The sequence below is a fragment of the Oncorhynchus kisutch genome, unplaced genomic scaffold, assembly GCF_002021735.2.
Source record: "Oncorhynchus kisutch isolate 150728-3 unplaced genomic scaffold, Okis_V2 scaffold2956, whole genome shotgun sequence".
NCBI lineage: Eukaryota > Metazoa > Chordata > Actinopteri > Salmoniformes > Salmonidae > Oncorhynchus > Oncorhynchus kisutch.
The window spans coordinates 63,883-89,520 of NW_022264901.1; the positions used below are offsets into that span (position 1 = coordinate 63,883).

The 25,638-nt window shown below is 43.1% G+C and overlaps 1 protein-coding gene across 4 annotated transcripts in view; it reads right to left on the reverse strand.

Moving 5' to 3' along the window:
* LOC109879574 (cytochrome P450 3A27-like) overlaps positions 1-18,257 on the reverse strand; it is a 31,213-nt gene extending 12,956 nt beyond the window's left edge. For 3 of the 4 annotated variants that reach the window (XM_031820064.1, XM_031820063.1, XM_031820062.1), the window contains exons 1-8: positions 17,964-18,257; positions 16,325-16,424; positions 15,857-15,970; positions 7,851-7,939; positions 1,804-1,952; positions 1,324-1,451; positions 588-666; positions 251-411 (exon numbers count right to left, since the gene is read on the reverse strand). In XM_031820064.1, coding sequence (XP_031675924.1) covers positions 251-411; positions 588-666; positions 1,324-1,451; positions 1,804-1,952; positions 7,851-7,939; positions 15,857-15,970; positions 16,325-16,424; positions 17,964-18,037 — 894 coding nt within the window. In that variant the 5' untranslated portion in view covers positions 18,038-18,257. Of the gene's footprint in view, positions 1-250; positions 412-587; positions 667-1,323; positions 1,452-1,803; positions 1,953-7,850; positions 7,940-15,856; positions 15,971-16,324; positions 16,425-17,280; positions 17,429-17,963 lie in introns of all 4 variants that reach the window. The other variant, XM_031820065.1, reaches the window with a different exon arrangement.
* Positions 18,258-25,638: the final 7,381 nt, after the last annotated feature.

Below are 25,638 nucleotides of genomic sequence, written 5' to 3' on the forward strand. Positions count from 1 at the left end.
GCTGAATAATTTTGTTTTTGATTTGTTAAAAAAGTTTGAAATATCCAAAAAATGTTGTTCCACTTTATGATTGTGTCCCACTTGTTGATTCTTCACAAAAAAATACAGTTTTACATCTTTATGTTTGAAGCCTGAAATGTGGCAAAAGGTCGCAAAGTTCAAGGGGGCCGAATACTTTCGCAAGGCACTGTATCTGGCACCCACACAGAATCTATCTCCACCTGTAGTTTGGTCATGGTGTGGGGGTTACCTTGTTGGGGAACACAGTATCTATCTCCTCCTGCAGTTTGGTCATGACGTGGGGATTGGTTGCCAGGTTATAGGCCAGGAAACTCATAGTACTGCTGCTGGTCTCGTAGCCGGCGAAGATGAAGATCATGGCCTGAGACAAGATCTCATGATCAGTCAGTCCTGTGGAGGGAGGAGGAGGGAGAGAGAGAGAGAGAGAGAGAGAGAAGAATAGTTTACAGGTGTGTGTTTGTAACTGTAGTTTTCAGGTGTGTGTTTGTAACAGGTGTGTGTTTGTTACATTATTTTACCGGTGTGTGATTGTAACAATAGTTTCCAGGTGTGTGTTCGACAGGTACCTTTAGTCTGTTCCCCTCCTGTCTTTGTGTCGCTGCCTTTCTGAGAGTCGATCATCAGCTGTAAGAAATCCACCCGACTCTGGAAGCAGAAAGACATGAGGTCAAATCCATCCAATCACATCCAACACAAACAGATTCCACTGGATCTGGTCCAATCACAACCATCACAAACAGATTATTATGGATCTGGTCCAATCACAACCATCACAAACAGATTCTTATGGATCTGGTCCAATCACAACCAACACAAACATATTCTTATGGAACTGGTCCAATCACATCCAACAGAAACAGATTCCACTGGATCGGGTCCAATCACAACCATCACCAACATATTCTTATGGATCTGGTCCAATCACAACCATCACCAACATATTCTTATGGATCTGGTCCAATCACAACCATCACAAACCTATTCTTATGGATCTGGTCCAATCACAACCATCACAAACATATTCTTATGGATCTGGTCCAATCACAACCATCACAAACATATTCCACTGGATCTGGTCCAATCACAACCAACACAAACAGATTCCACTGGATCTGGTCCAATCACAACCATCACCAACATATTCTTATGGATCTGGTCCAATCACAACCATCACAAACATATTCTTCTGGATCTGCTCCAATCACATCCATCACAAACATATTCTTATGGATCTGGTCCAATCACAACCATCACAAACATAAACAAACAACATAATCAAATATAAATATAAAACCTGTTTACAGTTGAGTTCCCAGTGTCACGTCCAGATTTGATCTTAATCAGCGAAGCGTAAAAGAAGCCTGTCACCGCAGTCGGGAAGATAGAAAACTTCATCTTCTCCAAGATAGGACCAGTGAAGGGAAACAAACCTGGAGAAGGAGAGGAGGGGAGGAGAAGAGGAGAGGAGAGGAGGACAGGAGAGGAGAGGACAGGAGAGGAGAGGAGAGGACAGGACAGGACAGGACAGGAGAGGAGAGGAGAGGAGAGGAGAGGAGAGGAGAGGAGAGGAGAGGAGAGGAGAGGAGAGGAGAGGAGAGGAGAGGAGAGGAGAGGAGAGGAGAGGAGAGGAGAGGAGAGGAGAGGAGAGGAGAGGAGAGGAGAGGAGAGGAGAGGAGAGGAGAGGAGAGGAGGAGAGCAACTATTTATTGAAAGGTGTACAACTTCATATGATTAAAAAGTACAATTCTGCGTCTGTGTGTGTCTGTGCGTGTGTTGTCTCACAGACTAGGAGGAACAGTGGGTTTAAAAGGTCAAACTTGGTCATTTTCTTGACGTTGGAGACGAAGGGGTCTGAAGGGTTGTTCAGAGAGTCAATGTCCACACTGAAGGCTGTGCTGGTGACCACGTCCATACTGTATGGCCCAAAGAACCTGCAACACAACCACAATTACACAACTACTGATCACAACTACACAACTACTGACCCATTTCTGCTCTCCTGCGCCTGACTTCCCTGCAGCTGTTATTACTCCCTTACATATAAAAGGGCACACTTTTCGGCATTTGCTGTATAATCGATGAGAAACTCCATATTGCTAATGTTCGGTCCCTTACTAGACGTTCGCAAATATTTGTAAAATTTGCAGACGGCGGCGGGCCGTGCACCGGGGCCAGATCTTCTGTGAAGTCATCGAACAAAGTATCTCGGAAATTCCACCAGATGTTGAATGGACTCTTATTGCAAATGTACAAAACATCACCAATCACTACATGACCATTTCTCCTAAACGGAAAAGACTTCGAAGACGAAACTTGGTGAGCATAGGTTTGGCATAATGGGCTGTTAGCACCGAAACAAGATGGCGTCGAGGCCTCAACGCTTTTTGAGTTAAGGCCATTTTTCTGGGATTAGAAGTCAAAAATGAAAATTGAGCGCTAATTTGACCGCTTCACGTCAAAGTACATGAACCTACGGTGTCAGGAAAAAAGAACCATCATATCATAATTTAAGAGAGATTGTACAATGTACAATTGGTGATGTTCAAATATATATATATATATTTTTTTACGTTTTTGATCCAGTGGAATGTTTAGACGAATCCGTTAAGGTGGGTTTCGGAATTCGTGATTTCTGATATTTTATGTAATTTTCTGAAATAACACTCAATAATTCAACCCTTTGTAAATAAGTCAGTTCTTAACGTAAAGACTTAAAACTCAAAATTCTGTAAGAGCCTACCCCAAGGGGGATATGTGTTTACTTTCAGCTTCCTGTGTCAACCGGAAGAGCATACAGTTAGGGTCATAAGGGATGTTTCGAAGGGTTAAAAAGGTCATATCTTTCCAAAACTTCATACGTGTGATTAGGCAAACCTGTAAATCAGTAATTTCTCCTAACAGATCCCCCATAGGGGATGTTTCGAAGGGTTGAAAGAGTCAGATCTTTCCAAAACTTCATAAGTGTAATTAGGCAACCCTCATGAACTGTAAATCAGTCATTTCTCCCATCAGATTTGCAAGAAAAACTCACACACACACAGCAAGGATGGAGTGACACAGGGTGGGGCTTACAGCCACACAGAGCCTGCAATAGTTACCTTCATTCGAACAATCAAAGAACCGTCAGACCTAGAGCTCTGAAAGATTGGAAACCTGTTCTAGAGCTAAAGTCAATAGTGCACGGTGAGTTATGTGGCTCTAGAAGGTTATCAGACTGAGAAACAGCCTCATACATTTGCAATAACTTCGATTAATTTTGACCATCACGAAAATGACAATATTTAGAAAAGTCCCAGAGTTGCAAGACTAGGTGCATTGACACCGCCTCGGCCCATAGAGATGGATCCTTATGTTTCTGTCCGATAGCTCATTCAAGGACCCCGTAGCAATGCCTGGAAAATGTGGATTTTCAGCAACAATTAAGGTTGCTGCTCAGGCTTCAAATGACATATCAAGCCAAAACTTGGGATTCGGGGTCGCCTGAACCCGCAGCTAGAATGTAACTACGTGTTTTACGTTTTTATTATGGTGTAAACTGAAGGTGCTGTGAATATTGGGTCTGCTCTGAAATATGTGATAGTTGGCTTTTAAACGAGTTGGAAACAGTGGGTTTGGTGTCCGTTGGTATCAGTTTGGTGTCAGAATTATATCTAATTGACTGATGGGCGGTGACTTGCTAGCTGACTTTTGTCCATTTGCAATATGTCTAAACAGTGATAGACCATCACCAAATTGACAATCTGAAATCAACACCAACGAGCAATGGAGAGGAACCAGAATCACTGCCCGGCCATCCTGAGTTCATCAGGCCAGTCAAATTCGTGATGGTAAATGCCCATTGAAACATATTGCAAATGGACAGTCAGGCACCTGGTGATTAGAACGGGTTACCAGGAGCACATTTTACAAATGGTTTTAATTGCCTTTAGGGGGTGCAAGGGGTCCATGGTTGTTAAAAATTGTTAAAATACGACAGTCCCACTTCTCTCATGTCACCATTGAGCGATGGAGAGGAACCCCTATCACTGCCCGGCTATCCCGAGTTCATCGGGCCAGTCAATTTAGCATTTCTGCAGTCTTTTTGAGCATTTCAAATTCGTGATGGTAATTGCCCATTGAAACATATTGCAAATGGACAGTACATTTGCAATAAAATTCAACAGTGAAAAAACATCACCAAATGAACTTGATGAAATCAACACAACGAGTGATGGAGAGGAACCACTATCACTGCCTGGCCATCCCGAGTTCATCGGGCCAGTCAGTGTTTTGCATTTCTGCAGTATTTTTGAGCATGTCAAATTGTGATTTTAAATGCCCATTGAAACATATTGCAAATGGACAGCTGTGCGCCTGGTGATTGGAATTGGTTACCAGGAGCACATTTTTTAAATGGTCTCCAAAACCTTAGGAGGGTGCAAAGGGTCTACGGTTGGGTAGGGAGGGGGCGCCACTATTCATTTTGGATGTTTTTTAAAAAATGATTAAAAAACCACTTCCCACTTCTCCCTCATCATACATGACAAATAGACCATCTAGGTTGATTCATGGCTTAACATAGTGCTATATATCATTTTGGCAGTACAAATGCCATTTGGACATGATTCACAGACTTTTGGGGTTGGAAACCGACTTCCTATGATCGTACATGGCAAATGGACATAATATCATGAATTGGCACTTTAAATACTTTCATATTGCATTTGGACAAGTCTTATGGCATTTGGCAATGGTTCACTGACTTTTGACTCCAACTTTTGACTTCCTATGAAATCATATTGCAAATGGACAAAAAACATATGCCTTATGGACAAGTAAAAAAAATATAACAATAAAATATGACAAAAGTATGTTCATACAGTTGTTATACATGTATAATTGACCCCCCCAAAAAATTGAAAGAATTTCGAAAACCAAAAAACACTTTTTTAAGGAGGTGATACTTTTTTGTGTGTTTTTTTTCTCAACATTTTCTAAATTTGACTCTTGGGCCTTGACTTGATGTGCATTTGCAATATGAACATTTACCGTGGAGCGCGCTTGCCATCTATTGGATTTTCGCTGTGTGACACTTGGCCATATGACATTTGCAATAAGTTTTGAATGAAATGGCTTCCGTTTGAGTGGTATTGTACATCGTGTATATGTTTCGTACAGTGCCAATAAGTTTCCATTCATTTTTTGTCTATTTCAGGGGGGTATTTCCTTACATGAACAGATGTTGAACTGAAACCCAACTCCTATTTACAATTCACTATTGACCATTAGTACTCTAGTACTCTAGTCCTCTCATCCTCTCAAACTCGCAAACTCTGCAATGTGTATTTATCTTCAATATATGCTTACAATAATGACTACACAACTACTGACCATACAACTACTGACCACACAACTACTGACCATGACCACACAACTGCTGACCACACAACTACTGACCACAGCTACGGACCGCAACTACTGACCATAACTACCGACCACAACCACACAACTACTGACCACACACCGACTGACCACAACTACTGACCACAACCAGACATTTACTGACCACATAACTACTGACCACACAACTACCGACCACAACCACAACCAAACAAGTACAGACCAAACAAGTACTGATCACACAACTATAGACTACACAGCTACTGAACATAATTACTGACCACAACTACTGACCACAACCACACAACTACTGACCACAACCACACAACTACCGACCACAACTATTGACCACAACCACACAACTACTGACCACAACTACTGACCATACAACTATTGACCGCAACCACACAACTAAGTATGTGAATCCTTTGGAATTACCTGGATTTCTGCATAAATTAGTCATACAATTTTATCTGATCTTAAAGGCACAGCACACCAACAAAACCACATCCCAACTGTGAAGTATGGTAGAGCCTCACGGTTTGGGGCCTCAGGGCCTGCTTGCTGTTTGCAGCTTGCTGTAATCAACGGAAAAATACATTTCCAAGTTTATCAAGACTTTTTGCAGGAGAATGTAAGGCCATCTGTCTGCAAATTGAAGCTTAACAGAAGTTGGGTGAAGTTGGGTGAAGTAAATCAACGGAATGGCTTCAAGAGAAGAAAATTCACCTTCTGGAGTGGCCCAGTCAGCCCTGACCTCAAACCGATTTAAAATGCTGTGGCATGACCTCGAAAGTGGTTCACGCCAGACATCCTAAGAATATTGCTGAACTGAAACAGTTTTGTAAAGATGAATGGTCCAAAATTCCTCCCGACAGTTGTGCAGGTCTGATCTGCAACTTTAGAAAACGTTTGGTTAAGTTTATTGCTGCCAAAGGAGGGTGAACCAGTTTTTAAATCCAAGTGTTCACACACTTTTTCCACCCTACACTGTGCATGTTCAAGGTGTTTACGGTCTATTCAATAAAGACATAACATATAATTGTTTGTGTGTTATTAGTTTAAGCAGACTGTGTTTGACTATTGTTGTGACATAGATGAAGATCAGATCAAAGTGTATGAACAATTTATGCAGAAATCCAGGTAATTCCAAAGGGTTCACATACTTTTTCTATATACCTACCACACAACTACTGACCACACAACAACTGACCACACACTTACTGACCACACAACCATTGACCGCACAACCACTGACCGCACAACCACCAACCACAACAACTGACAACACAACCACCGACCACGCAACTATTGACCACAACCACACATCTACTGACCACACAACTATTGACTACACAACTACTGACCACACAACTACTGACCACACAACTATTGACCACAACCACACAACTACCGACCACACAACCACCGACCACAACCACTGACCACACAACTACTGACCACACAACTATTGACCACAACCACACAACTACTGACCACACAACTACCGACCACAGCTACTGACCACACAACTACTGGTCGCACAACTACCGACCACACAACTACTGGCCACACAACTACCTACCACACAGTCGCCTCTTCACTGTTGATGTTGAGACTGGTGTTTTGTGGTTACTATTTAATGAAGCTTCCAGTTGAGGACTTGTGAGGCGTCTGTTTCTCAAACTAGACACTCTAATGTCCTCTTGCTCAGTTGTGCACCGGGGCCTCCCACTCCTCTTTCTATTCTGGTTAGGGCCAGTTTGCGCTGTTCTGTGAAAGGAGTAGTACACATTGTTGTACGAGCTTCAGTTTCTTTGGCAATTTCTCGCATGGAATAGCCTTCATTTCTCAGAACAAGAGTAGACTGACTAGTTTCAGGAGAAAGTTATTTGTGTCTGGACATTTTGAGCCTGTAATTGAACCCACAAATGCGGATGCTCCAGATACTCAACTAGTCTAAAGAAGGCCAGTTTTATTGCTTCTTTAATCAGAGCCATAGTTTTTAGCTGTGCTAACATAATTGCAGAATGGTTTTCTAAGGATCAATTAGCCTTTTAAAATTATAAACTTGGATTAGCTAACACAACGTGCCATTGGATCACAGGAGTGATAGTTGCTGATAATGAGCCTCTGTACGCCTATGTAGATATTCCATAAAAAAATTATCCGTTTTCAGCTACAATAGTCATTTACAACATTAACAATGTCTACACTGTATTTCTGATCGATTTGACGTTATTTAAATTGTGAAAAAAATGTGCTTTTCTTTCAAAAACAAGGACATTTCTAAGTGACCCCCAAAACATTTTGAGCGGCACTGTATATGATATATATATTTATATGGTGTAATATTAAAATATCTATGTATGTGTATTACAATGAAGACTCAGGGGTGTAAGGTGAAAGGTGTAGAAGTTAGAGGTTAGAGGTCAGAGGTCAGGACTCACTCCTTCACTTCGATGGTCTGGTCTTTATCTGCCTGCTTCTTCATTCCGTTCAGCAGGTTAGCAGAGTGCTGCTTCATGATACCAAACATCTAGATGTATAGAGAGAGACAGAGACAGAGAGAGAGAGAGAGAGTGAGAGAGAGACAGAGAGAAACAGAGACAGAGACAGAGACAGAGAGAGGGAGAGAGAAAGAGAGACAGAGAGACAGAGACAGAGAGAAATAGAGACAGAGACAGAGAGAGAGAGAGAGAGAGAGAGAGAGAGAGGTTAACAGAGTGCTGCTTTATGATACCAAACATCTATATGTATAGAGAGAGACAGAGACAGAGAGAGACAGAGACAGAGAGAAACAGAGACAGAGAGAGAGAGAGAGAGAGAGAGAGAGAGAGAGAGAGAGAGAGAGAGAGAGAGAGAGAGAGAGAGAGAGAGAGAGGTTAACAGAGTGCTGCTTTATGATACCAAACATATATATATATATATATTGTGGAGAATGCGGGCATTAGGTGGAGACCGCAAGGAAGGTGTACAGTCAAGGCAGGGAAAGTACCCCAGCTAAAGGTGCCATTATTGACTGGGAGAGACTGCCCCCTATATAAGGAGCTTCGGCACATTATTGACTGGGAGAGACTGCCCCCTATATAAGGAGCTTCGGCAGATGACGTTACACACAGGAAAAAGGGGATCAGGTCTCTCTATCACACGGCACGAGCCGGGCCCCCGAAGGGGGACAGGAACGCTAAACAAATCCAAGCCCGAGGTATTAGCCCTACAAGGAAACGTAGCCTCGACCTCGTCCTCTGGAGAAATAGCGACCCAACGTCTCCGACAGCTATTCCAGGAAACCACCGGTGAAGACACCTGCGAAGGGTTATATACGACGCAGGAAGGAAGGAGCAACTAGGGGCTAGTGATAAATTTGAAGCCCCATCCGAGGAGGGAACATGGAAAGGATTCTCCTCGGGCACCCCTGGCGGGGACGGGGAACAACCTCTACACCCCTCTACCGAGGTCGATCTGTCCCAAGAATGAATGGGACAGTTCGGCACCTCTCAGCATAGAGACCCAGATCTACGGGATGCCATGAGGAAGGTGAAGGTGATTGACGGGAGAAACGTTGACGGATCAGGTGAGCCCTCTCTTCCCTACTATGCAATCAGGCAAGGAAGGGGGAAAAACAGGAATTATTAATGGTGCCTAGACCATACAGGGATACTGTCCTACAGCTGGCACATTCCCACGTCTTAGGAGGACACCTGGCATGGGACAAAACTATTGACAGAATCAGGGAGAGGTTCTATTGGCCCTGTGTCACCCGAGATGTGGCCAGGTATTGTAGGACATGTGATCAATGTCAGCGTACAGCCCTACGGCAACACCAGAGGTTCTATTGGCCCCGTGTCACCTGGGATGAGGCCAGGTATTGTAGGACGTGTGATCAATGTCAGCGTACAGCCCCACGGCAACACCAGAGGTTCTATTGGCCCCGTGTAACCTGGGATGAGGCCAGGTATTGTAGGACGTGTGATCAATGTCAGCGTACAGCCCCACGGCAACACCAGAGGTTCTATTGGCCCCGTGTCACCTGGGATGAGGCCAGGTATTGTAGGACGTGTGATCAATGTCAGCGTACAGCCCCACGGCAACACCTGAGGTTCTATTGGCCCCGTGTCACCTGGGATGAGGCCAGGTATTGTAGGATGTGTGATCAATGTCAGCGTACAGCCCCACGGCAACACCTGCGTGCTTTGATACCTCTCCCCATTATAGAGACCCCCTTTGAACACATAGCTATGGACCTCGTGGGACCCCTCCCAAAAATCTGCCAGAGGACACGAGTACATCCTAGTTGTCGTAGATTATGCTACCAAGTTCCCAGAGGCCAAACCCTTTCGTAACATGTCGTCAAAGGGAATCTCCAAGGAATTGTTCATGATGTCGGATGGGCCTTCCCAAGACAATCCTAACCGATCAGGGAACCCTGTTCATATCCCGGTTGATGAAGGACTTGTGTCGGTTATAACAGGTTCAACAGATACGCACAAGCATATTCCACCCTTAAACAGACGGGTTGTGTGAATGCCTGAACAAAACGATTAAAAGCATGTTGAGAAGAGTGATGTTCAGAGATGGGAAAAACTGGGAAATGCTTCTCCCCCACTTAATGTTCGCCCTGCGAGAAGTACCCCAGGCGTCCACTGGGTTTTCCCCATTTAAACTGCTCTACGGCAGGCCCTGTCGAGGGATCCTCGATTTAGTCAAGGAGAACTAGGAGGCCCAACCCTGCCAATTCCGGTCCATGATAGAACATGTTGCAATGATGAGAGACCGCCTGTCGGCAGTGTGGCAAGTAAAGGAGCATATGGAGAAGGCTCAACGGACCCAAGGCCTACGATAAGTCAGCGACACCCCGTGATTTTACCGTGGGAGAGAAAGTGATGGTGCTCGTGCCCACGGCCGAACAACACTAGCTGGCGCAGTGGAGGGGGCCCCTACGAGGTAACGGAAGGGCTCTCACCGGTCAATTACCTCATCAAGCAACCTGACAGGAGGAAGAAGGTCCAACTCTTTCATATAAACCTGTTGAAGAAGTACCATGGAAGAGAGGAGGGGGTGGAGGGCAAAGGAAAAGAGGAGGTCCTTCCACAGGTGGGCCGTGGCCAAACTCTCCTGCCGGAGCAGTCGGGACAGCTAGATACACTGATTATGCAATTCGGCAGGGTGTCCTCTCCCTTCCCAGGGCAAACAGATGTCCTGTTTCACCATAACCACACTGAACCCGGTAAGAAGGTGCATATCCGGCCTTACAGGATTCCTGAGGCTCGCCGAGTCATCGCTAAGAACGAGGTAAGGGAGATGCTGAGGATGATGGTGATCGAGCCATCTACAAGTGAGTGGTCCAGTTCCATAGTCCTGGTCCCCAAACCCGATGGTAGTATGAGACTCTGCAACAACTTTAGGAGGGAGAACGCTCTCATCTCTACATTCGACGCGTATCCCATGCCCCGCGTTTATGAACTCTTGGAGAGCTTAGGAAAGGCCAAGTTCATCACCACCCTGGATTTGATGAAGGGATATTGGAACCTGTGCTCCGGAGGGGCTTTTTCAGTATGTGAGGATGCCCTTCAGACTGCATGGTACTGCGGCAACTTTCCAACGCCATTCTACGGCCCCATCAAGAGTATGCAGCGGCATACATAGACGATGTGTTCATCCACAGCGAGGACTGGGACAGTCACCTCCTGCGACTACGGGCGGTGCTCGTGAGCCTGGAAGCTACAGGGTTGATGACCAATCCCAAAAAATGCTGCCTGGGTTTGTCCGAAGCGAAATTCTCACCGTGGGGAACGGGAAAATACGCCCACAGACAGAGAAGACCAAGCAATTCGGGACTGGCCTCGACCCCGGGCCAAGCGGGACGTTCGGGCCTTCTTAGGGGTAACGGATATTATCGCCGTTTCATCTCTGGATATGCAACCATTGCCAACCCCCTCACAAACCTCATCAAGAAAAACCTGCCAAACCGTGTAGTGTGGAAGGCCAAGACAGAAGACGCCTTTCAGTTGCTTAAAGATAGCCTGTGCTCTGATCCCGTCCTGCAGGCTCCTGACTTCTCCCAAGAGTTCATTGTGCAGGTAGATGCCTCAGATACGGGGCTCGGGCTATCCTAGCTCAGGGTGAAGGCAAAGCAGAGAGGCCTATTCTCTTCATAAGTAGCAAGCGCAGTGATCGGGAACAGAGATATGCTACCATAGAGAAAGAGGCCCTAGCCATTAAGTGGGCCCTCGATTATCTCCGGTACTACCTACTTGGACGTAGGTTTGCCCTCGTTACCGACCATGCTCCCCTCACATGGATGGCCAGTAAAGATAAAGAGAAACAATAACAACACAATAGCTAGATGGTTTCTTGCTTTACAACCGTTTTCTTTCCATGTCATCCACAGGGCCGGATCGAGGAACGGGAATGCAGACGCGCTGTCCCGACGCGACCAAGACGGTGTGTCTGGCGCCCGGGCCTCCGGTCCGGTCCTGAGGGGGGAGGTATGTGGAAGGACCGCCAGATGGCTGGATAGTAGCCCAGCCAGGCATGTGAGCCAAGGTGATCAGAGGCAAATAACTGAGGCAAGCAGTTATTAATTCAGACCCATAACCATTCATATGGCGGTAGACTATAGCAATTTATTAATTCAGACCCATAACCATTCGGATGGTGGTAGACTATAGCAGTTATTAATTCAGACCCATAACCATTCAGATGGCGGTAGACTATAGCAGTTATTAATTCAGACCCATAACCATTAAATCTTTGTGAAGAGAAGTGAAAGCTCTCAGCATGTAATTCTAGTCCTATATGAAGAAGATCTGGGTCCTGGGTGGTGCAGTGGTCAAATGCACTGCAGAGCGACAATACAGCCTGGTGTTCAATCCCAGGCTGTTTCACAACCGTGAATAATTTTGCACGCCCAATTTTTCAGTTTTTGATTTGTTAAAAAAGTTTGTAATATCCAATAAATGTCGTTCCACTTCATGATTGTGTCCCACTTGTTGTTGATTCTTCACAAAAAAATACAGTTTTATATCTTTATGTTTGAAGCCTGAAATGTGGCAAAAGGTCGCAAAGTTCAAGGGGGCCGAATACTTTCGCAAGGCACTGTATATATATCAGAGCATACTACTATATACAGTTGAAGTAGGAAGTTTACATGCACCTTATCCAAATACATTTAAACTCAGTTTTTCACAATTCCTCACACTTAATCCTAGTACAAATTCCCTGTTTATGTCAGTTAGAATCACCACTTCATTTTAAGAATATGAAATGTCAGAATAATAGTAGGGAGAATGATTTATTTCAGCTTTTACTTCTTTCTTCCACATTCCCAGTGGGTCAGAAGTTTACATATGCTCAATTAGTATTTGGTAGCATTGCCTTTAAATTGTTTAACTTGGGTCAAACGTTTCGTGTAGCCTTCCACAAGTGTCCCGCAATAAGTTGGGTGAATTTCGTCCCATTCCTCCTGACAGAGCTGATGTAACTGAATCAGGTTTGTAGGCCTCCTTGCTCGCACACGCTTTTTCAGTTCTGCCCACACATTTTCTATGGGATTGAGGTCAGGGCTTTGCGATGGCCACTCCAATACCTTGACTTTGTTGTCCTTAAGCCATTTTGCCACAACTTTGGAAGTATGCTTGGGGTCATTGTCCATTTGGAAGACTCATTTGCAATCAAGCTTTAACTTCCTGACTGATGTCTTGAGATGTTGCTTTAATATATCCACATAAATTTCGTTCTTCATGAATCCATCTATTTTGTGAAGTGCACAAGTCCCTCCTTGTCACGTTCTGACCTTTATTTCCTGTGTTTTGTATTTAGTTAGTATGGTCAGGGCGTGGGCAGTCTATGTTTGATTTTCTATGATTTGGGGTTTTCTATGTTTCGGCCTAGTATGGTTCTCAATCAGAGGCAGGTGTCATTAGTTGTCTCTGATTGAGAATAATAAACTTAGGTAGCCTGGGTGTCACTGTGTGTTTGTGGGTGATTGTTCCTGTCTTTGTGTTTGCACCAGATGGGACTGTTTTAGGTTTTCTCACATTTGTTGTTTTTGTTAGTTATCTCATGTGTAGTTTCTTTATAAATTAAAGAATATGAATAACCACCACAATGCGCTTTGGTTTGCCTCTCCTTCAGATGAAGAAAACCATTACACTCCTGCAAAAAGTATGATCTTTGTCCCCATGTGCAGTTGCAAACCGTAGTCTGGCTTTTATATGGCGGTATTGGAGCAGTGGCTTCTTCCTTGCTGAGCGGCCTTTCAGGTTATGTCGATATACGACTCGTTTTACCGTGGATGTAGATACTTTTGTACTCTTTTCCTCCAGCATCTTCACAAGTTCCTTTGCTGTTGTTCTGGGATGGATTTGCACTTTTCGCACCAACGTATGTTAATCTCTAGGAGACCGAACGCATCGCCTTCCTGAGCGATATGACAGCTGCGTGGTCCCATGGTGTTTATACTTGTGTACTATCGTTTGTACAGATGTGGCACCTTCAGGCGATTGGAAATTGCTCCCAAGGATGAACCAGACTTGTGGAGGTCTACAATAATTTTTCTGAGGTCTTGGCTGATTTATTTTGATTTTCCCATGATGTCAAGCGAAGAGACACTGAGTTTGAAGGTAGGCCTTGAAATACATCCACAGGTACACCTCCAATTGACTCAAATTATATCAATCAGCCTATCAGAAGCTTCTAAAGCCATGACATCATTTTCTGTGATTTTTCAAGCTGTTTAAAGGCACAGCCAACTGTCAACATAGTGTATGTGAACTCCTGACCCACTGGAATTGTGATACAGTAAATTATAAGTTAAATAATCTGTCTGCAAACAATTGTTGGAAAAATGACTTGTGTCATGCACAAAAGTAGATGTCCTAACCGACTTGTCAGAACTATAGTTTGTTAACAAGACATTTGTGGAGGGGTTGAAAAACTAGTTTAATTGACTCCAACCTAAGTGTATGTAAACTTCCGACTTCAAGTGTAATTTATACTCCAGACTTCGACGTTGCTCATCCTAATTTTTCTATATTTCTTAATTCCATTATTTTACTTTTAGACTTGTGTGTATTGTTGTGTCTTGTTTGATATTACTGCTGTTGGAGCCAGGAATAGAAACATTTCACTACACCCATAACTGCTTAATATGTGTTTGTGACTAATACAATTTGATTTGATTTAGGTTTGAGTTTATAACAAGCTATAATGGGTTAGTTTATAACAAGCTATAATGAGTTAGTAAACATTTATAACAAGCTAGAATGAGTTAGGAAAGAGTTTATAACAAGCTAGAATGAGTTAGTTTATAACAAGCTATAATGAGTTAGTTTATAACAAGCTATAATGGGTTAGTTTATAACAAGCTATAATGGGTTAGTTTATAACAAGCTATAATGAGTTAGTAAACAGTTTATAACAAGCTATAATGAGTTTATAAAGAGTTTATAATGAGCTATAATGAGTTTATAACAAGCTAGAATGAGTTAGTAAAGAGTTTATAACAAGCTATAATGAGTTAGTAAACAGTTTATAACAAGCCAAAATGAGTTTATAAAGAGTTTATAACAAGCTAGAATGAGTTAGTTTATAACAAGCTATAATGAGTTAGGAAAGAGTTTATAATGAGCTATAATGAGTTACTAAATAGTTTGTAACAAGCTATAATGAGTTTATAAGGGGTTTATAATGAGCTATAATGAGTTTATAACAAGCTATAATGAGTTAGGAAAGAGTTTATAACAAACTATAATGAGTTAGTTTATAACAAGCTATAATGAGTTAGTTTATAACAAGCTATAATGAGTTAGTTTATAACAAGCTATAATGAATTAGTTTATAACAAGCTATGAGTTAGTTTATAACAAGCTATAATGAGTTAGTTTATAACAAGCTATAATGAGTTAGTTTATAACAAGCTATAATGAGTTAGTTTATAACAAGCTATAATGAGTTAGTTTATAACAAGCTATAATGAGTTAGTTTATAACAAGCTATAATGAGTTAGTTTATAACAAGCTATAATGAGTTAGTTTATAACAAGCTATAATGAGTTAGTTTATAACAAGCTATAATGAGTTAGTTTATAACAAGCTATAATGAGTTAATTTATAACAAGCTATGAGTTAGTTTATAACAAGCTATAATGAGTTAGTAAACAGTTTATAACAAGCTATAATGGGTTAGTTTATAACAAGCTATAATGAGTTAGTTTATAACAAGCTATAATGAGTTAGTTTATAACAAGCTATAATGAGTTAATTTATAACAAGCTATGAGTTAGTTTATAACAAGCTATAAAGAGTTAGTAAACAGTTTATAACAAGCTATAATGAGTTAGGAAAGAGTTTATAAAAAGCTATAATGAGTTAGTAAAGAGTTCATAACAAGCTATAGAGTTCATAACAAGTTGGTAAAACATAGGAAGGGAGAGATGGAGGGATGGTTCTACCTCTTTTAGTCGTCCAGAGGTAAAGGAAGGTGAGAGGACACTGCGGATCCGTCTCCATGTATCGTCCTCGGCAACGGACAACGCATCAAACATCTCACCGTTCAGATGGAAGTCCTAAAACATGGAGGACAGTTGTATTAATTATCAAACAGCTCCCCGTTCAGACAGACGTCCTAAAACATGGAGGCCAGTTGTATGAATTGTCAAACAGATCACCATTCAGAATGATGTTCTTAAACAACAGTTGTATTAATTATATGATTTAATAATGATCACAGTATTTACATAATATTCACACTACTTTAAAATGTACGAATAATGAACGACACAAATAATGTATTAATAATATCAGTCATAATGTTAGGATTATAATTATTCAGATTATTATTAGGGGGATGTGTGTGTGTGTGCGTGTGTATGTGTGCGTGTGTATGTGTGTGTGTGTGTGTGTGTGTGTGTGTGTCTCACCCTGCGGTTGATGAAGATGTTGTAACACTCTTTAATCAGGACGGTCTTGATTATGCTTTTGTCCATGGTACACAGAACAGGCTGCCTCCCATCATAGATCCTTCACAGAGGAGAAACACACCTGGCTTTAACCACTATATATACACCCCTACATGGTACAGACTGCCTCCCATCATAGATCCTTCACAGAAGAGAAACACACCTGGCTTTAACCACTATATATACACACCTACATGGTACAGACTGCCTCCCATCATAGATCCTTCACAGAGGAGAAACACACCTGGCTTTAACCACTATATATACACCCCTACATGGTACAGACTGCCTCCCATCATAGATCCTTCACAGAAGAGAAACACACCTGGCTTTAACCACTATATATACACACCTACATGGTACAGACTGCCTCCCATCATAGATCCTTCACAGAGGAGTAACACACCTGGCTTTAACCACTATATATACACCCCTACATGTTACAGACTGCCTCCCATCATTGATCCTTCACAGAGGAGAAACACACCTTGCTTTAACCACTATATATACACCTACATGGTACAGACTGCCTCCCATCATAGATCCTTCACAGAGGAGAAACACACCTGGCTTTAACCACTATATATACACACCTACATGGTACAGACTGCCTCCCATCAAAGATCCTTCACAGAGGAGAAACACACCTGGCTTTAACCACTATATATACACACCTACATGGTACAGACTGCCTCCCATCATAGATCCTTCACAGAGGAGAAACACACCTGGCTTTAACCACTATATATACACACCTACATGGTACAGACTGCCTCCCATCAAAGATCCTTCACAGAGGAGAAACACACCTGGCTTTAACCACTATATATACACACCTACATGGTACAGACTGCCTCCCATCATAGATCCTTCACAGAGGAGAAACACACCTGGCTTTAACCACTATATATACACACCTACATGGTACAGACTGCCTCCCATCATAGATCCTTCACAGAGGAGAAACACACAGGGTTGTATTGTCTGTTCAGATGTGTAGGAGGAGACTCAGCGTAGCAGAAAGGGTTAAATAGCTGATGTGAATCTGATGCAGCTGCATTGACCCTAATGGGAAGAATAAACTTGATTTAACCTTTACTAATCGTCTGTGAGTTTTACTAGGTTCATTTAGAGCCAAACAGTAGAAAGAGATGGGTTAGAAGAAGCCTACATAACCAACCCATAAAGTAAAATATATTGCCTCAGATTACGTTATTGAGTTTGGGTTAAGTTGGACAGGTATACTAGTAACTGAATGCAATCAGATTACATTATTGAGTTTGGGGTAATGTTGGACAGGTAAAACTAGTAACTGAATGTAATCAGATTTGGTAAAATTAGTAACTGATTACATTTAGAAAGTAACCATGGAAACCCACACATTTAACTCTTATTAAACTACATAGAAAACATTATTTTGTTCGTGGTTGATTTTATTACAATTTTTCATGGTCACATGGCAGCTCGAGAACTATACAATATATATATCTTATCTTGCATTGCTGGAAAATGACCCCTAACTAAGCATTTCACTGTTAGTCTACACTGGTTAACTACGATAAATGTGACAAATAACATTTGATTTGATGTAAGTCCTTACACTACAATGAGGGTGATGAGGAGGGCCAGGAGGGTCCAGGTCTCAGCGGAGAAGTATGGCAGAAAACTCATCATCTTTCCTCCGGTTCGGCTCCCTGCTGCTTCTGAAAACAAAGGCTCCGTTTTCTCTCAGGTTTGTTGGAGTTCACTTCTCCGATGGTCTGACAGGTTTTGAGTAGTTTTTTTCTGTTCAGGTTCTAGTGTGGTTCTTCTGCGAAGCGGCCGATCTCGACTACCGACCGTTGCTCTTCTCCGTTCTCTGTTTGAGACCATGCAGGTTGGAAGTGACACTTTTACCCCGTGTGATGTGTGATGCTAGCTAGAATAATGATGAGCCACAATGGAATTTGCGGTTCGACTTCAAAATAAGAGTCCCATACTGAAACGGATGCAAACAGATACAAATCATGTAATAATGCCGTATTTGGATTAGATAATGCTGAACAGGGTTGGAATGTTGTTATAAGAATTCAACTAAAGACAGTAAGTAGTTCATTTGACACACAACAAATAGGTGAAGTCCCACTGTGGCTGTATTAGAATTGCATTGGGGCAGACTTCTATTGCACTGTACATCATTACCTCTGGATCTTGGGTCCATGAAATGTGAAGAGTTTAAACAAATATTAGCGTCTTAGTTCTTATTACAGGACTTTAACTGTGGAAATCACCTCACAATTCCATAAGTTAAAAAAATATATAATAAAATAAAATAATAACATTGAACCTTTATTTAACTAGGCAGTTAAGAACAAATTCTTATTTACAATGACAGCCTACCCCGGCCAAACCCAGACGATGCTGGGCAAATTGTGCACCACCCTATGGGACTCCCAATCTCGACCAGATGTGATACAGCCTGCATTTGAACCAGGGACTGTAGTGACGCCTCTTGCATAGCGATGCATTGCCTTAGACCGCTGCACCACTCTGGAGTCCTGTACATTGCAATATGAATGTTCAGTATAGGCTGAGTTGTGAGGTGATTTCCCTCCATTAAAGTCCTGCAATAAGAGCCGCGATTGTAATATTTGTGTAAACTCTTTATAATTGTAATCTGTGGGTGTCAATGAGTAGGCTGGTACCCCATGTCATGATCCCAAGACCCATAAGGCTGGTACCCCATGTCATGATCCCAAAGATCCATAAGGCTGGTACCCCATGTCATGAACCCAGGAGCCATAAGGCTGGTACGATATGTCATGAACCAAGATCCATAAGGCTGGTACCCCCTGTCATGAACCTAAGATCCATAAGGCTGGTACAATATGTCATGAACCAGGATCCATAAGGCTGGTACCCCCTGTCATGAACCTAAGATCCATAAGGCTGGTACAATATGTCATGAACCCAGGACCCATAAGGCTGGTGCCCATGTCATGAACCAGGATCCATAAGGCTGGTACGATATGTCATGAACCAGGATCCATAAGGCTGGTACCCCCTGTCATGAACCTAAGATCCATAAGGCTGGTACAATATGTCATGAACCCAGGACCCATAAGGCTGGTGCCCATGTCATGAACCAGGATCCATAAGGCTGGTACGATATGTCATGAACCAGGATCCATAAGGCTGGTACGATATGTCATGAACCAGGATCCATAAGGCTGGTACGATATGTCATGAACCAGGATCCATAAGGCTGGTACCCCCTGTCATGAACCTAAGATCCATAAGGCTGGTACAATATGTCATGAACCCAGGACCCATAAGGCTGGTGCCCATGTCATGAACCAGGATCCATAAGGCTGGTACGATATGTCATGAACCAGGATCCATAAGGCTGGTACGATATGTCATGAACCCAGGACCCATAAGGCTGGTACGATATGTCATGAACCCAGGATCCATAAGGCTGGTACCCCCTGTCATGAACCTAAGATCCATAAGGCTGGTACCCCCTGTCATGAACCCAGGATCCACAAGGCTTGTACATTGAAGGTGTGTTGCAGTCCTGAAGACTATACATCCACAGTGCAATATAAACACATTTTGGGGGGGAATCAAATTAAACAAATTATTGTGTTTTTAAACATGTATATAACAGTATTCCAACCTTGTTTCGAATTATCTCGTCCAAATCTAGTGTAATTTTAACAGATTTTATTTGGTGTCAAATGAACTAATTATTGTCTTTTGTTGAATGTATTATATATGTTTAGCAACATAAAGGCCCTCCAGGATTGTTGCATGATTCCACAATTTACATCCCGTTTGCATCCGATTCAATGGGTAACTTTTATTTTGAAAACCGACCCGCCGATTTTACTATTGATGCTCAGGCAAATGTTGTTCACTACACACACACACGCAATAAAGAGATCAGAGGGAGACTGTGTGAGAGGTGAATGCGAAGCAGGGATATTTATTCTCCCTTTTGTACTTTAACTATTTGCACATCATTACAACACTGTGTGTGTAGACATAATACGACATTTGAAATGTTTGTAATTGTTGATTTCACTTGTGTTGATGATCTATTTCACTTCTTTTTGCAAACATATGTTTCCCATGGCCAATAAAGCCCCTTAAATTGAATTTAAATTGGTGAATGATCGACAAGAGAGAGCAGGGGTATATTCATTATGGAAACCGTGTTCACCACCCCCCAATGTTTTTGCCCGCCAACGGGTCAAAGACCGCGCGATTTTCACAATGAAACGCCCTATTGAAAGAAGACTTCTCGCTGAAGAGATAGAAACTCTCCCCAGATCCGTAGCTGGTTTGGAAGGGTGGGGGCGATGACGTCAAAGTTGGCCCAACTTTCCTGATGACAGAGAGAGTATGGGAGAATGGCTGCCCTGTGAGTTCTGCTTTACATACAGACATAATTTGGACGGTTTTAGAAGCTTTAGAGTGTTTTCTATTCAATAATTATTATTATATGCATATATTAGCAATTTTGGACAGATTTTTTTTCTGTTTACTATGGGCATGCAATTCCTCCAAAGGGGGCAGTATTCTGCCTAGCCTTAACAGGATTATAACTTATTAAGAACAAAATGGAAGCAAACGGAGCAAATTTTGAGTTAATATTGGATAAAAACAGGTAGGTCCCTTCACATTTCGTTCAGTCCGTTTATTAAACATTTTGCAACTAGGCCCCTGGCAGAGAGATGAGATACAATACAATACAATAAGAGTTATGAGGACATGTTTTTATTGCCTGAAGATGGAATGGGATGGTTTTCAAAATGGAAGCCATATGGAAGTGTTCATATGGACATACGAACATAATAACAAGCTAACTCACTTCCTCGTTACATTACGAGACTCACCGCAGCGAATGCACTCTTTTTTTTCTCAATCTCTCGCACGCGCACACACACGCGTTAACTCCGCCTGACCCGACACAGCCACTCAGCTGTAATCGTCTGTCCTGGTGCCAAGCCAACAGTAACAGCATTTTCCACTCACAAGAGTCAATCACAGATCAAACAATGAGCAAGATGTTTCACCGGATGGTGTGTGTCCAGTAGTTGTGAGGTCAGTAGTTGAGGTCAGTAGTTGTGTGATTGTGGTCAGTGGTTGTGTGATTGTGGTCAGTGGTTGTGTGTTCAGTAGTTGTGAGGTCAGTAGTTGAGGTCAGTAGTTGTGTGATTGTGGTCAGTGGTTGTGTGATCAGTAGTTGTGAGGTCAGGAGTTGAGGTCAGTAGTTGTGGTCAGTAGTTGTGTGACTGTGGTAGGTGGGTGTGTGATCAGTAGTTGTGTGGTCAGTAGTTGCGGTCGGTAATTGTGGTCGGTGGTTGTGTGGTCAGTAGTTGTGCGGTCAGTAGTTGTGTGGTTGTGGTCGGTGGTTGTGTGGTTAGTAGTTCTGGTCAGTAGATGTGTGATTGTGGCCAGTGGTTGTGTGGTCAGTAGTTGTGGTCAGTATTTGTGTGGTTGTGGTCAGTAGTTCTGGTCAGTAGTTCTGCTCAGTAGTTGTGTGGTTGTGGTCAGTAGTTCTGGTCAGTAGTTCTGGTCAGTAGTTCTGGTCAGTAGTTGTGTGATTGTGGTCAGTAGTTGCATAGTCAGTAGTTGTGGTCAGTAGTTGCAGTCAGTGGTTGTGTGGTCAGTAGTTGCTGTCAGTCGTTGTCGTCCATTGTTGTGGAAGGCAGTTGTTTGGTCAGTAGTTGTGTGGTCAGTAGGTGTTGGGTCGGTAGCTGTGTGGTCAGTTGTTGTGGTCAGTAGTTGAGTGTTTGGTAGTTGTGGGAAAGTGGTCAGTAGTTGTGTGGTCACTAGGTGTTTGGTCAGTAGTTATGTGGTTGTAGTCAGTAGGTGTGGTCAGTCGGTGTTTTCAGCAGTTGTGGTCAGTTGGTGTGGGCAGTTGGTGTGGTCAGTTGTTGTGTGGTTAGCAGTTGATGTCAGTAGTTGTGTGGTCAGTAGCTGTGGTCGGAAGTTGTGTAGTCGATGTGTGTGGTGTGTAGTTGCGGTCAGTGGTTGTGGGATCGGTGGTTGTGTGACCGGTAGTTGCGGTCAGTAGTTGTGGTCAGTTGTTGTGCTCAGTAGTTGTGGTCAGTGGTTGAGTAGTTGGTAGTTGTGTGGTCAATAGTTGTGTGGTCAGTAGTTGTGTGGTCAGTAGATGTGTGGTTGTGGTCAATAGTTGTGTGGTCACTAGTTGTTTGGTCAGTTGTTGCGATGTAAGTTGTTGTGGTCAGTTGTTGTGTAGTCAGTAGGTGTGGGCAGTTGCTGTGGTCATTTGTTGTGTGGTCAGTGGTTGTGGTCAGTAGTTGGGATCAGATGTTGGTCTGTAGGTGTGGTCATTCGGTGCGGTCGATGGGTGTGGTCAGCAGGTGTGGTCAGTAGTTGTGTGGTCAGTATTTGTGGTCGGTAGTTGAGGTCCGTAGTTGTGTGGTCATTAGATGTGGTCTGAGGTTGCGGTCAGTAGTTGTGTGGTCAGTCGATGGGACAGTAGTGGAGAAGGTAGTAAGTTTTAAGTTCCTCGACGTACACATCACGGACAAACTGAATTGGTCCACCCACACAGACAGCGTTGTGAAGAAGGCGCAGCAGCGCCTCTTCAACCTCAGGAGGCTGAAGCAATTTGGCTTGTCACCAAAAGCGCTCACAAACTTCTACAGATGCATAATCGAGAGCATCCTGTCGGGCTGTATCACCACCTGGTACGGCCCACAACCGTAAGGCTCTCCAGAGAGTAGTGAGGTCTGCACAATGCAAACTACCTGCCCTCTAGGACACCTAAACCACCCGATGTCACAGGAAGGCCATAAAGATCATCAAGGACAACAACCACCCGAGCCACTACCTGTTCACTCCGCTATCATGCAGAAGGCGCGGTCAGTACAGGTGCATCAAAGCAGGGACAGAGGGACTGAAAAACAGCTTCTATCTCAAGGCCATCAGACTGTTTAACAGCCACCACTAACATTGAGTGGCTGCTGCCAACACACTGACTCAACTCCAGCCACTTTAATAATGGGAATTGATGGAAAATGATGGAAAATATATCACTAGCCACTTTAAACAATGCTACTTAATATAATGTTTACATACCCTACATTAGTCATCTCATATGTATATGTATATACTGTACTCTATATCATCTACTGCATCTTTATGTAATACATGTATCACTAGCCACTAAACTATGCCACTTTGTTTACATACCCTACATTACTCATCTCATATGTATATACTGTACTCGATACCATCTACTGCATCTTGCCTATGCCGTTCTGTACCATCACTCATTCATATATCTTTATGTACATATTCTTTATCCCTTTACCCTTGTGTGTATAAGGTAGTAATTTTGGAATTGTTAGGTTAGATTACTCGTTGGTTATTACTGCATTGTCGGAACTAGAAGCACAAGCATTTCGCTACACTCGCATTAGCATCTGCTAACCATGTGTATGTGACAAATGCAATGTGATTTGATATGATTTGACGTGTACTGTGTGCATGCGCTGACCAACTGGCAAGTGTCTTCACTGACATTTTCAACCTCTCCCTGTCCGAGTCTGTAATACCAATATGTTTAAGCAGACCAACGTAATCCCTGTGCCCAAGAACAGTAGGGTAACCTGCCTAAACAAACACTGACCCACAGCACAGACGTCTGCTTAAAAAGGCTGGTCATGGCTTACCTCAACACCATCATCCCAGAAACCCTAGACCCACTCCAATTCGCATACCGCCCCAACAGTTCAACAGATGATGCAAATTCCATTGCACTCGCCCTTTCCCACCTGGACAAAAAGAACTCAGGGTTCAACACTATAGTGCCCTCAAAGCTCATCAATAAGCTCAGGACCCTGGGACTAAATACCTCCCTCTGCAACTGGATCCAGGACTTCCGGATGAGCCACCCCTTGGTGGTAAGGGTAGGTAACAACACATGCACCATGCTGATCCTCAACACTGGGGCCCCTCAGGGTTGCGTGTTCAGTCCCCTCCTGTACTCCCTGTTCACTCAAGACTGCACGGCCAGGTATGACTCCAACACCATCATTACATTTGCTGATGACAACAGTGGCAGGCCTGATCAACGACGAGACAGCCTATAGGGAGGAGGTCAGAGACCTGGGCGTGTGGTGCCAGGACAACAACCTCTCCCTCAGCGTGATCAAGACAAAGGAGGTAATTGTGGACTACAGGAAAAGGAGGACGGAGCAGGCCTCCATTCTCATTGCCGGGGCTGCAGTGGAGCACGTTGAGAGCTTCAAATTCCTTGGTGTCCACATCATCAACAAACTAACATGGTCCAAGCACACCAAGACAGTTGTGAAGGGGGCACAACAAAACCTATTCCCCCTCAGGACACTGAAAAGATTTGGCATGGGTCCTCAGATCCTCAAAAGGTTTTACAGCTGCACCCTCGAGAGCATCCTGACTGGTTGCATCACTGCCTTTTATGGCAACTGCTCAGCCTCTGACCGCAAGGCACTACAGAGGGTAGTGCGAATGTCCCAGTACATCACTGGGACCAAGCTTCCTGCCATCCAGGACCTCTATACCAGGCGGTGTCAGAGGAAGGCCTTAAAAATTGTTTAAGACTCCAGCCACCCTAGTCATAGACTGTTCTCTCTGCTACCGCACGGCAAGTGGTACCGTAGCGCCAAGTCTAGGTCCAAGAGGCTTCTAAACAGCTTCTACCCCTAAGCCATAAGACTCCTGAGCATCTAGTCAACTGGCTACCCAGACTATTTGCAGTGCCCCCCCTCACCCCTCTTTACACCGCTGCTACTCTCTGTGGTCATGTATGTATAGTTACTTTAATAACTCTATCTACATGTACATACCACCTCAAATAACCGGTGCACATTGACTCTGTATCGGTACCCGCCTGTATATAGTCTCACTATTGTATTTTTTTAAACTGCATTGTTGGTTAGGGCCTTATAAGTAGGCATTTCAAGGTCTACACCTGTTGTATTCAGCATTTCAATATAAGGTCTACACCTGTTGTATTCAGCATTTCAATATAAGGTCTACACCTGTTGTATTCGGCGCATGTGACTAATACAATTTGATTTGATTTGATTTCCGTTAGGGAACACCTACTCTGTGAGGTTAATGTGTGCATTGACTCAATTCGCCCTTGCACTCATCCTAAACAACGCCATATATTTTTTTGTAACTTTTAGCAAAGGCTAAAGTCGACAACAGATTCTAGTTTGGGAAACAGAAAACCGACTGAGATATTATGTTTCGTCAATGAGAATCTCGCT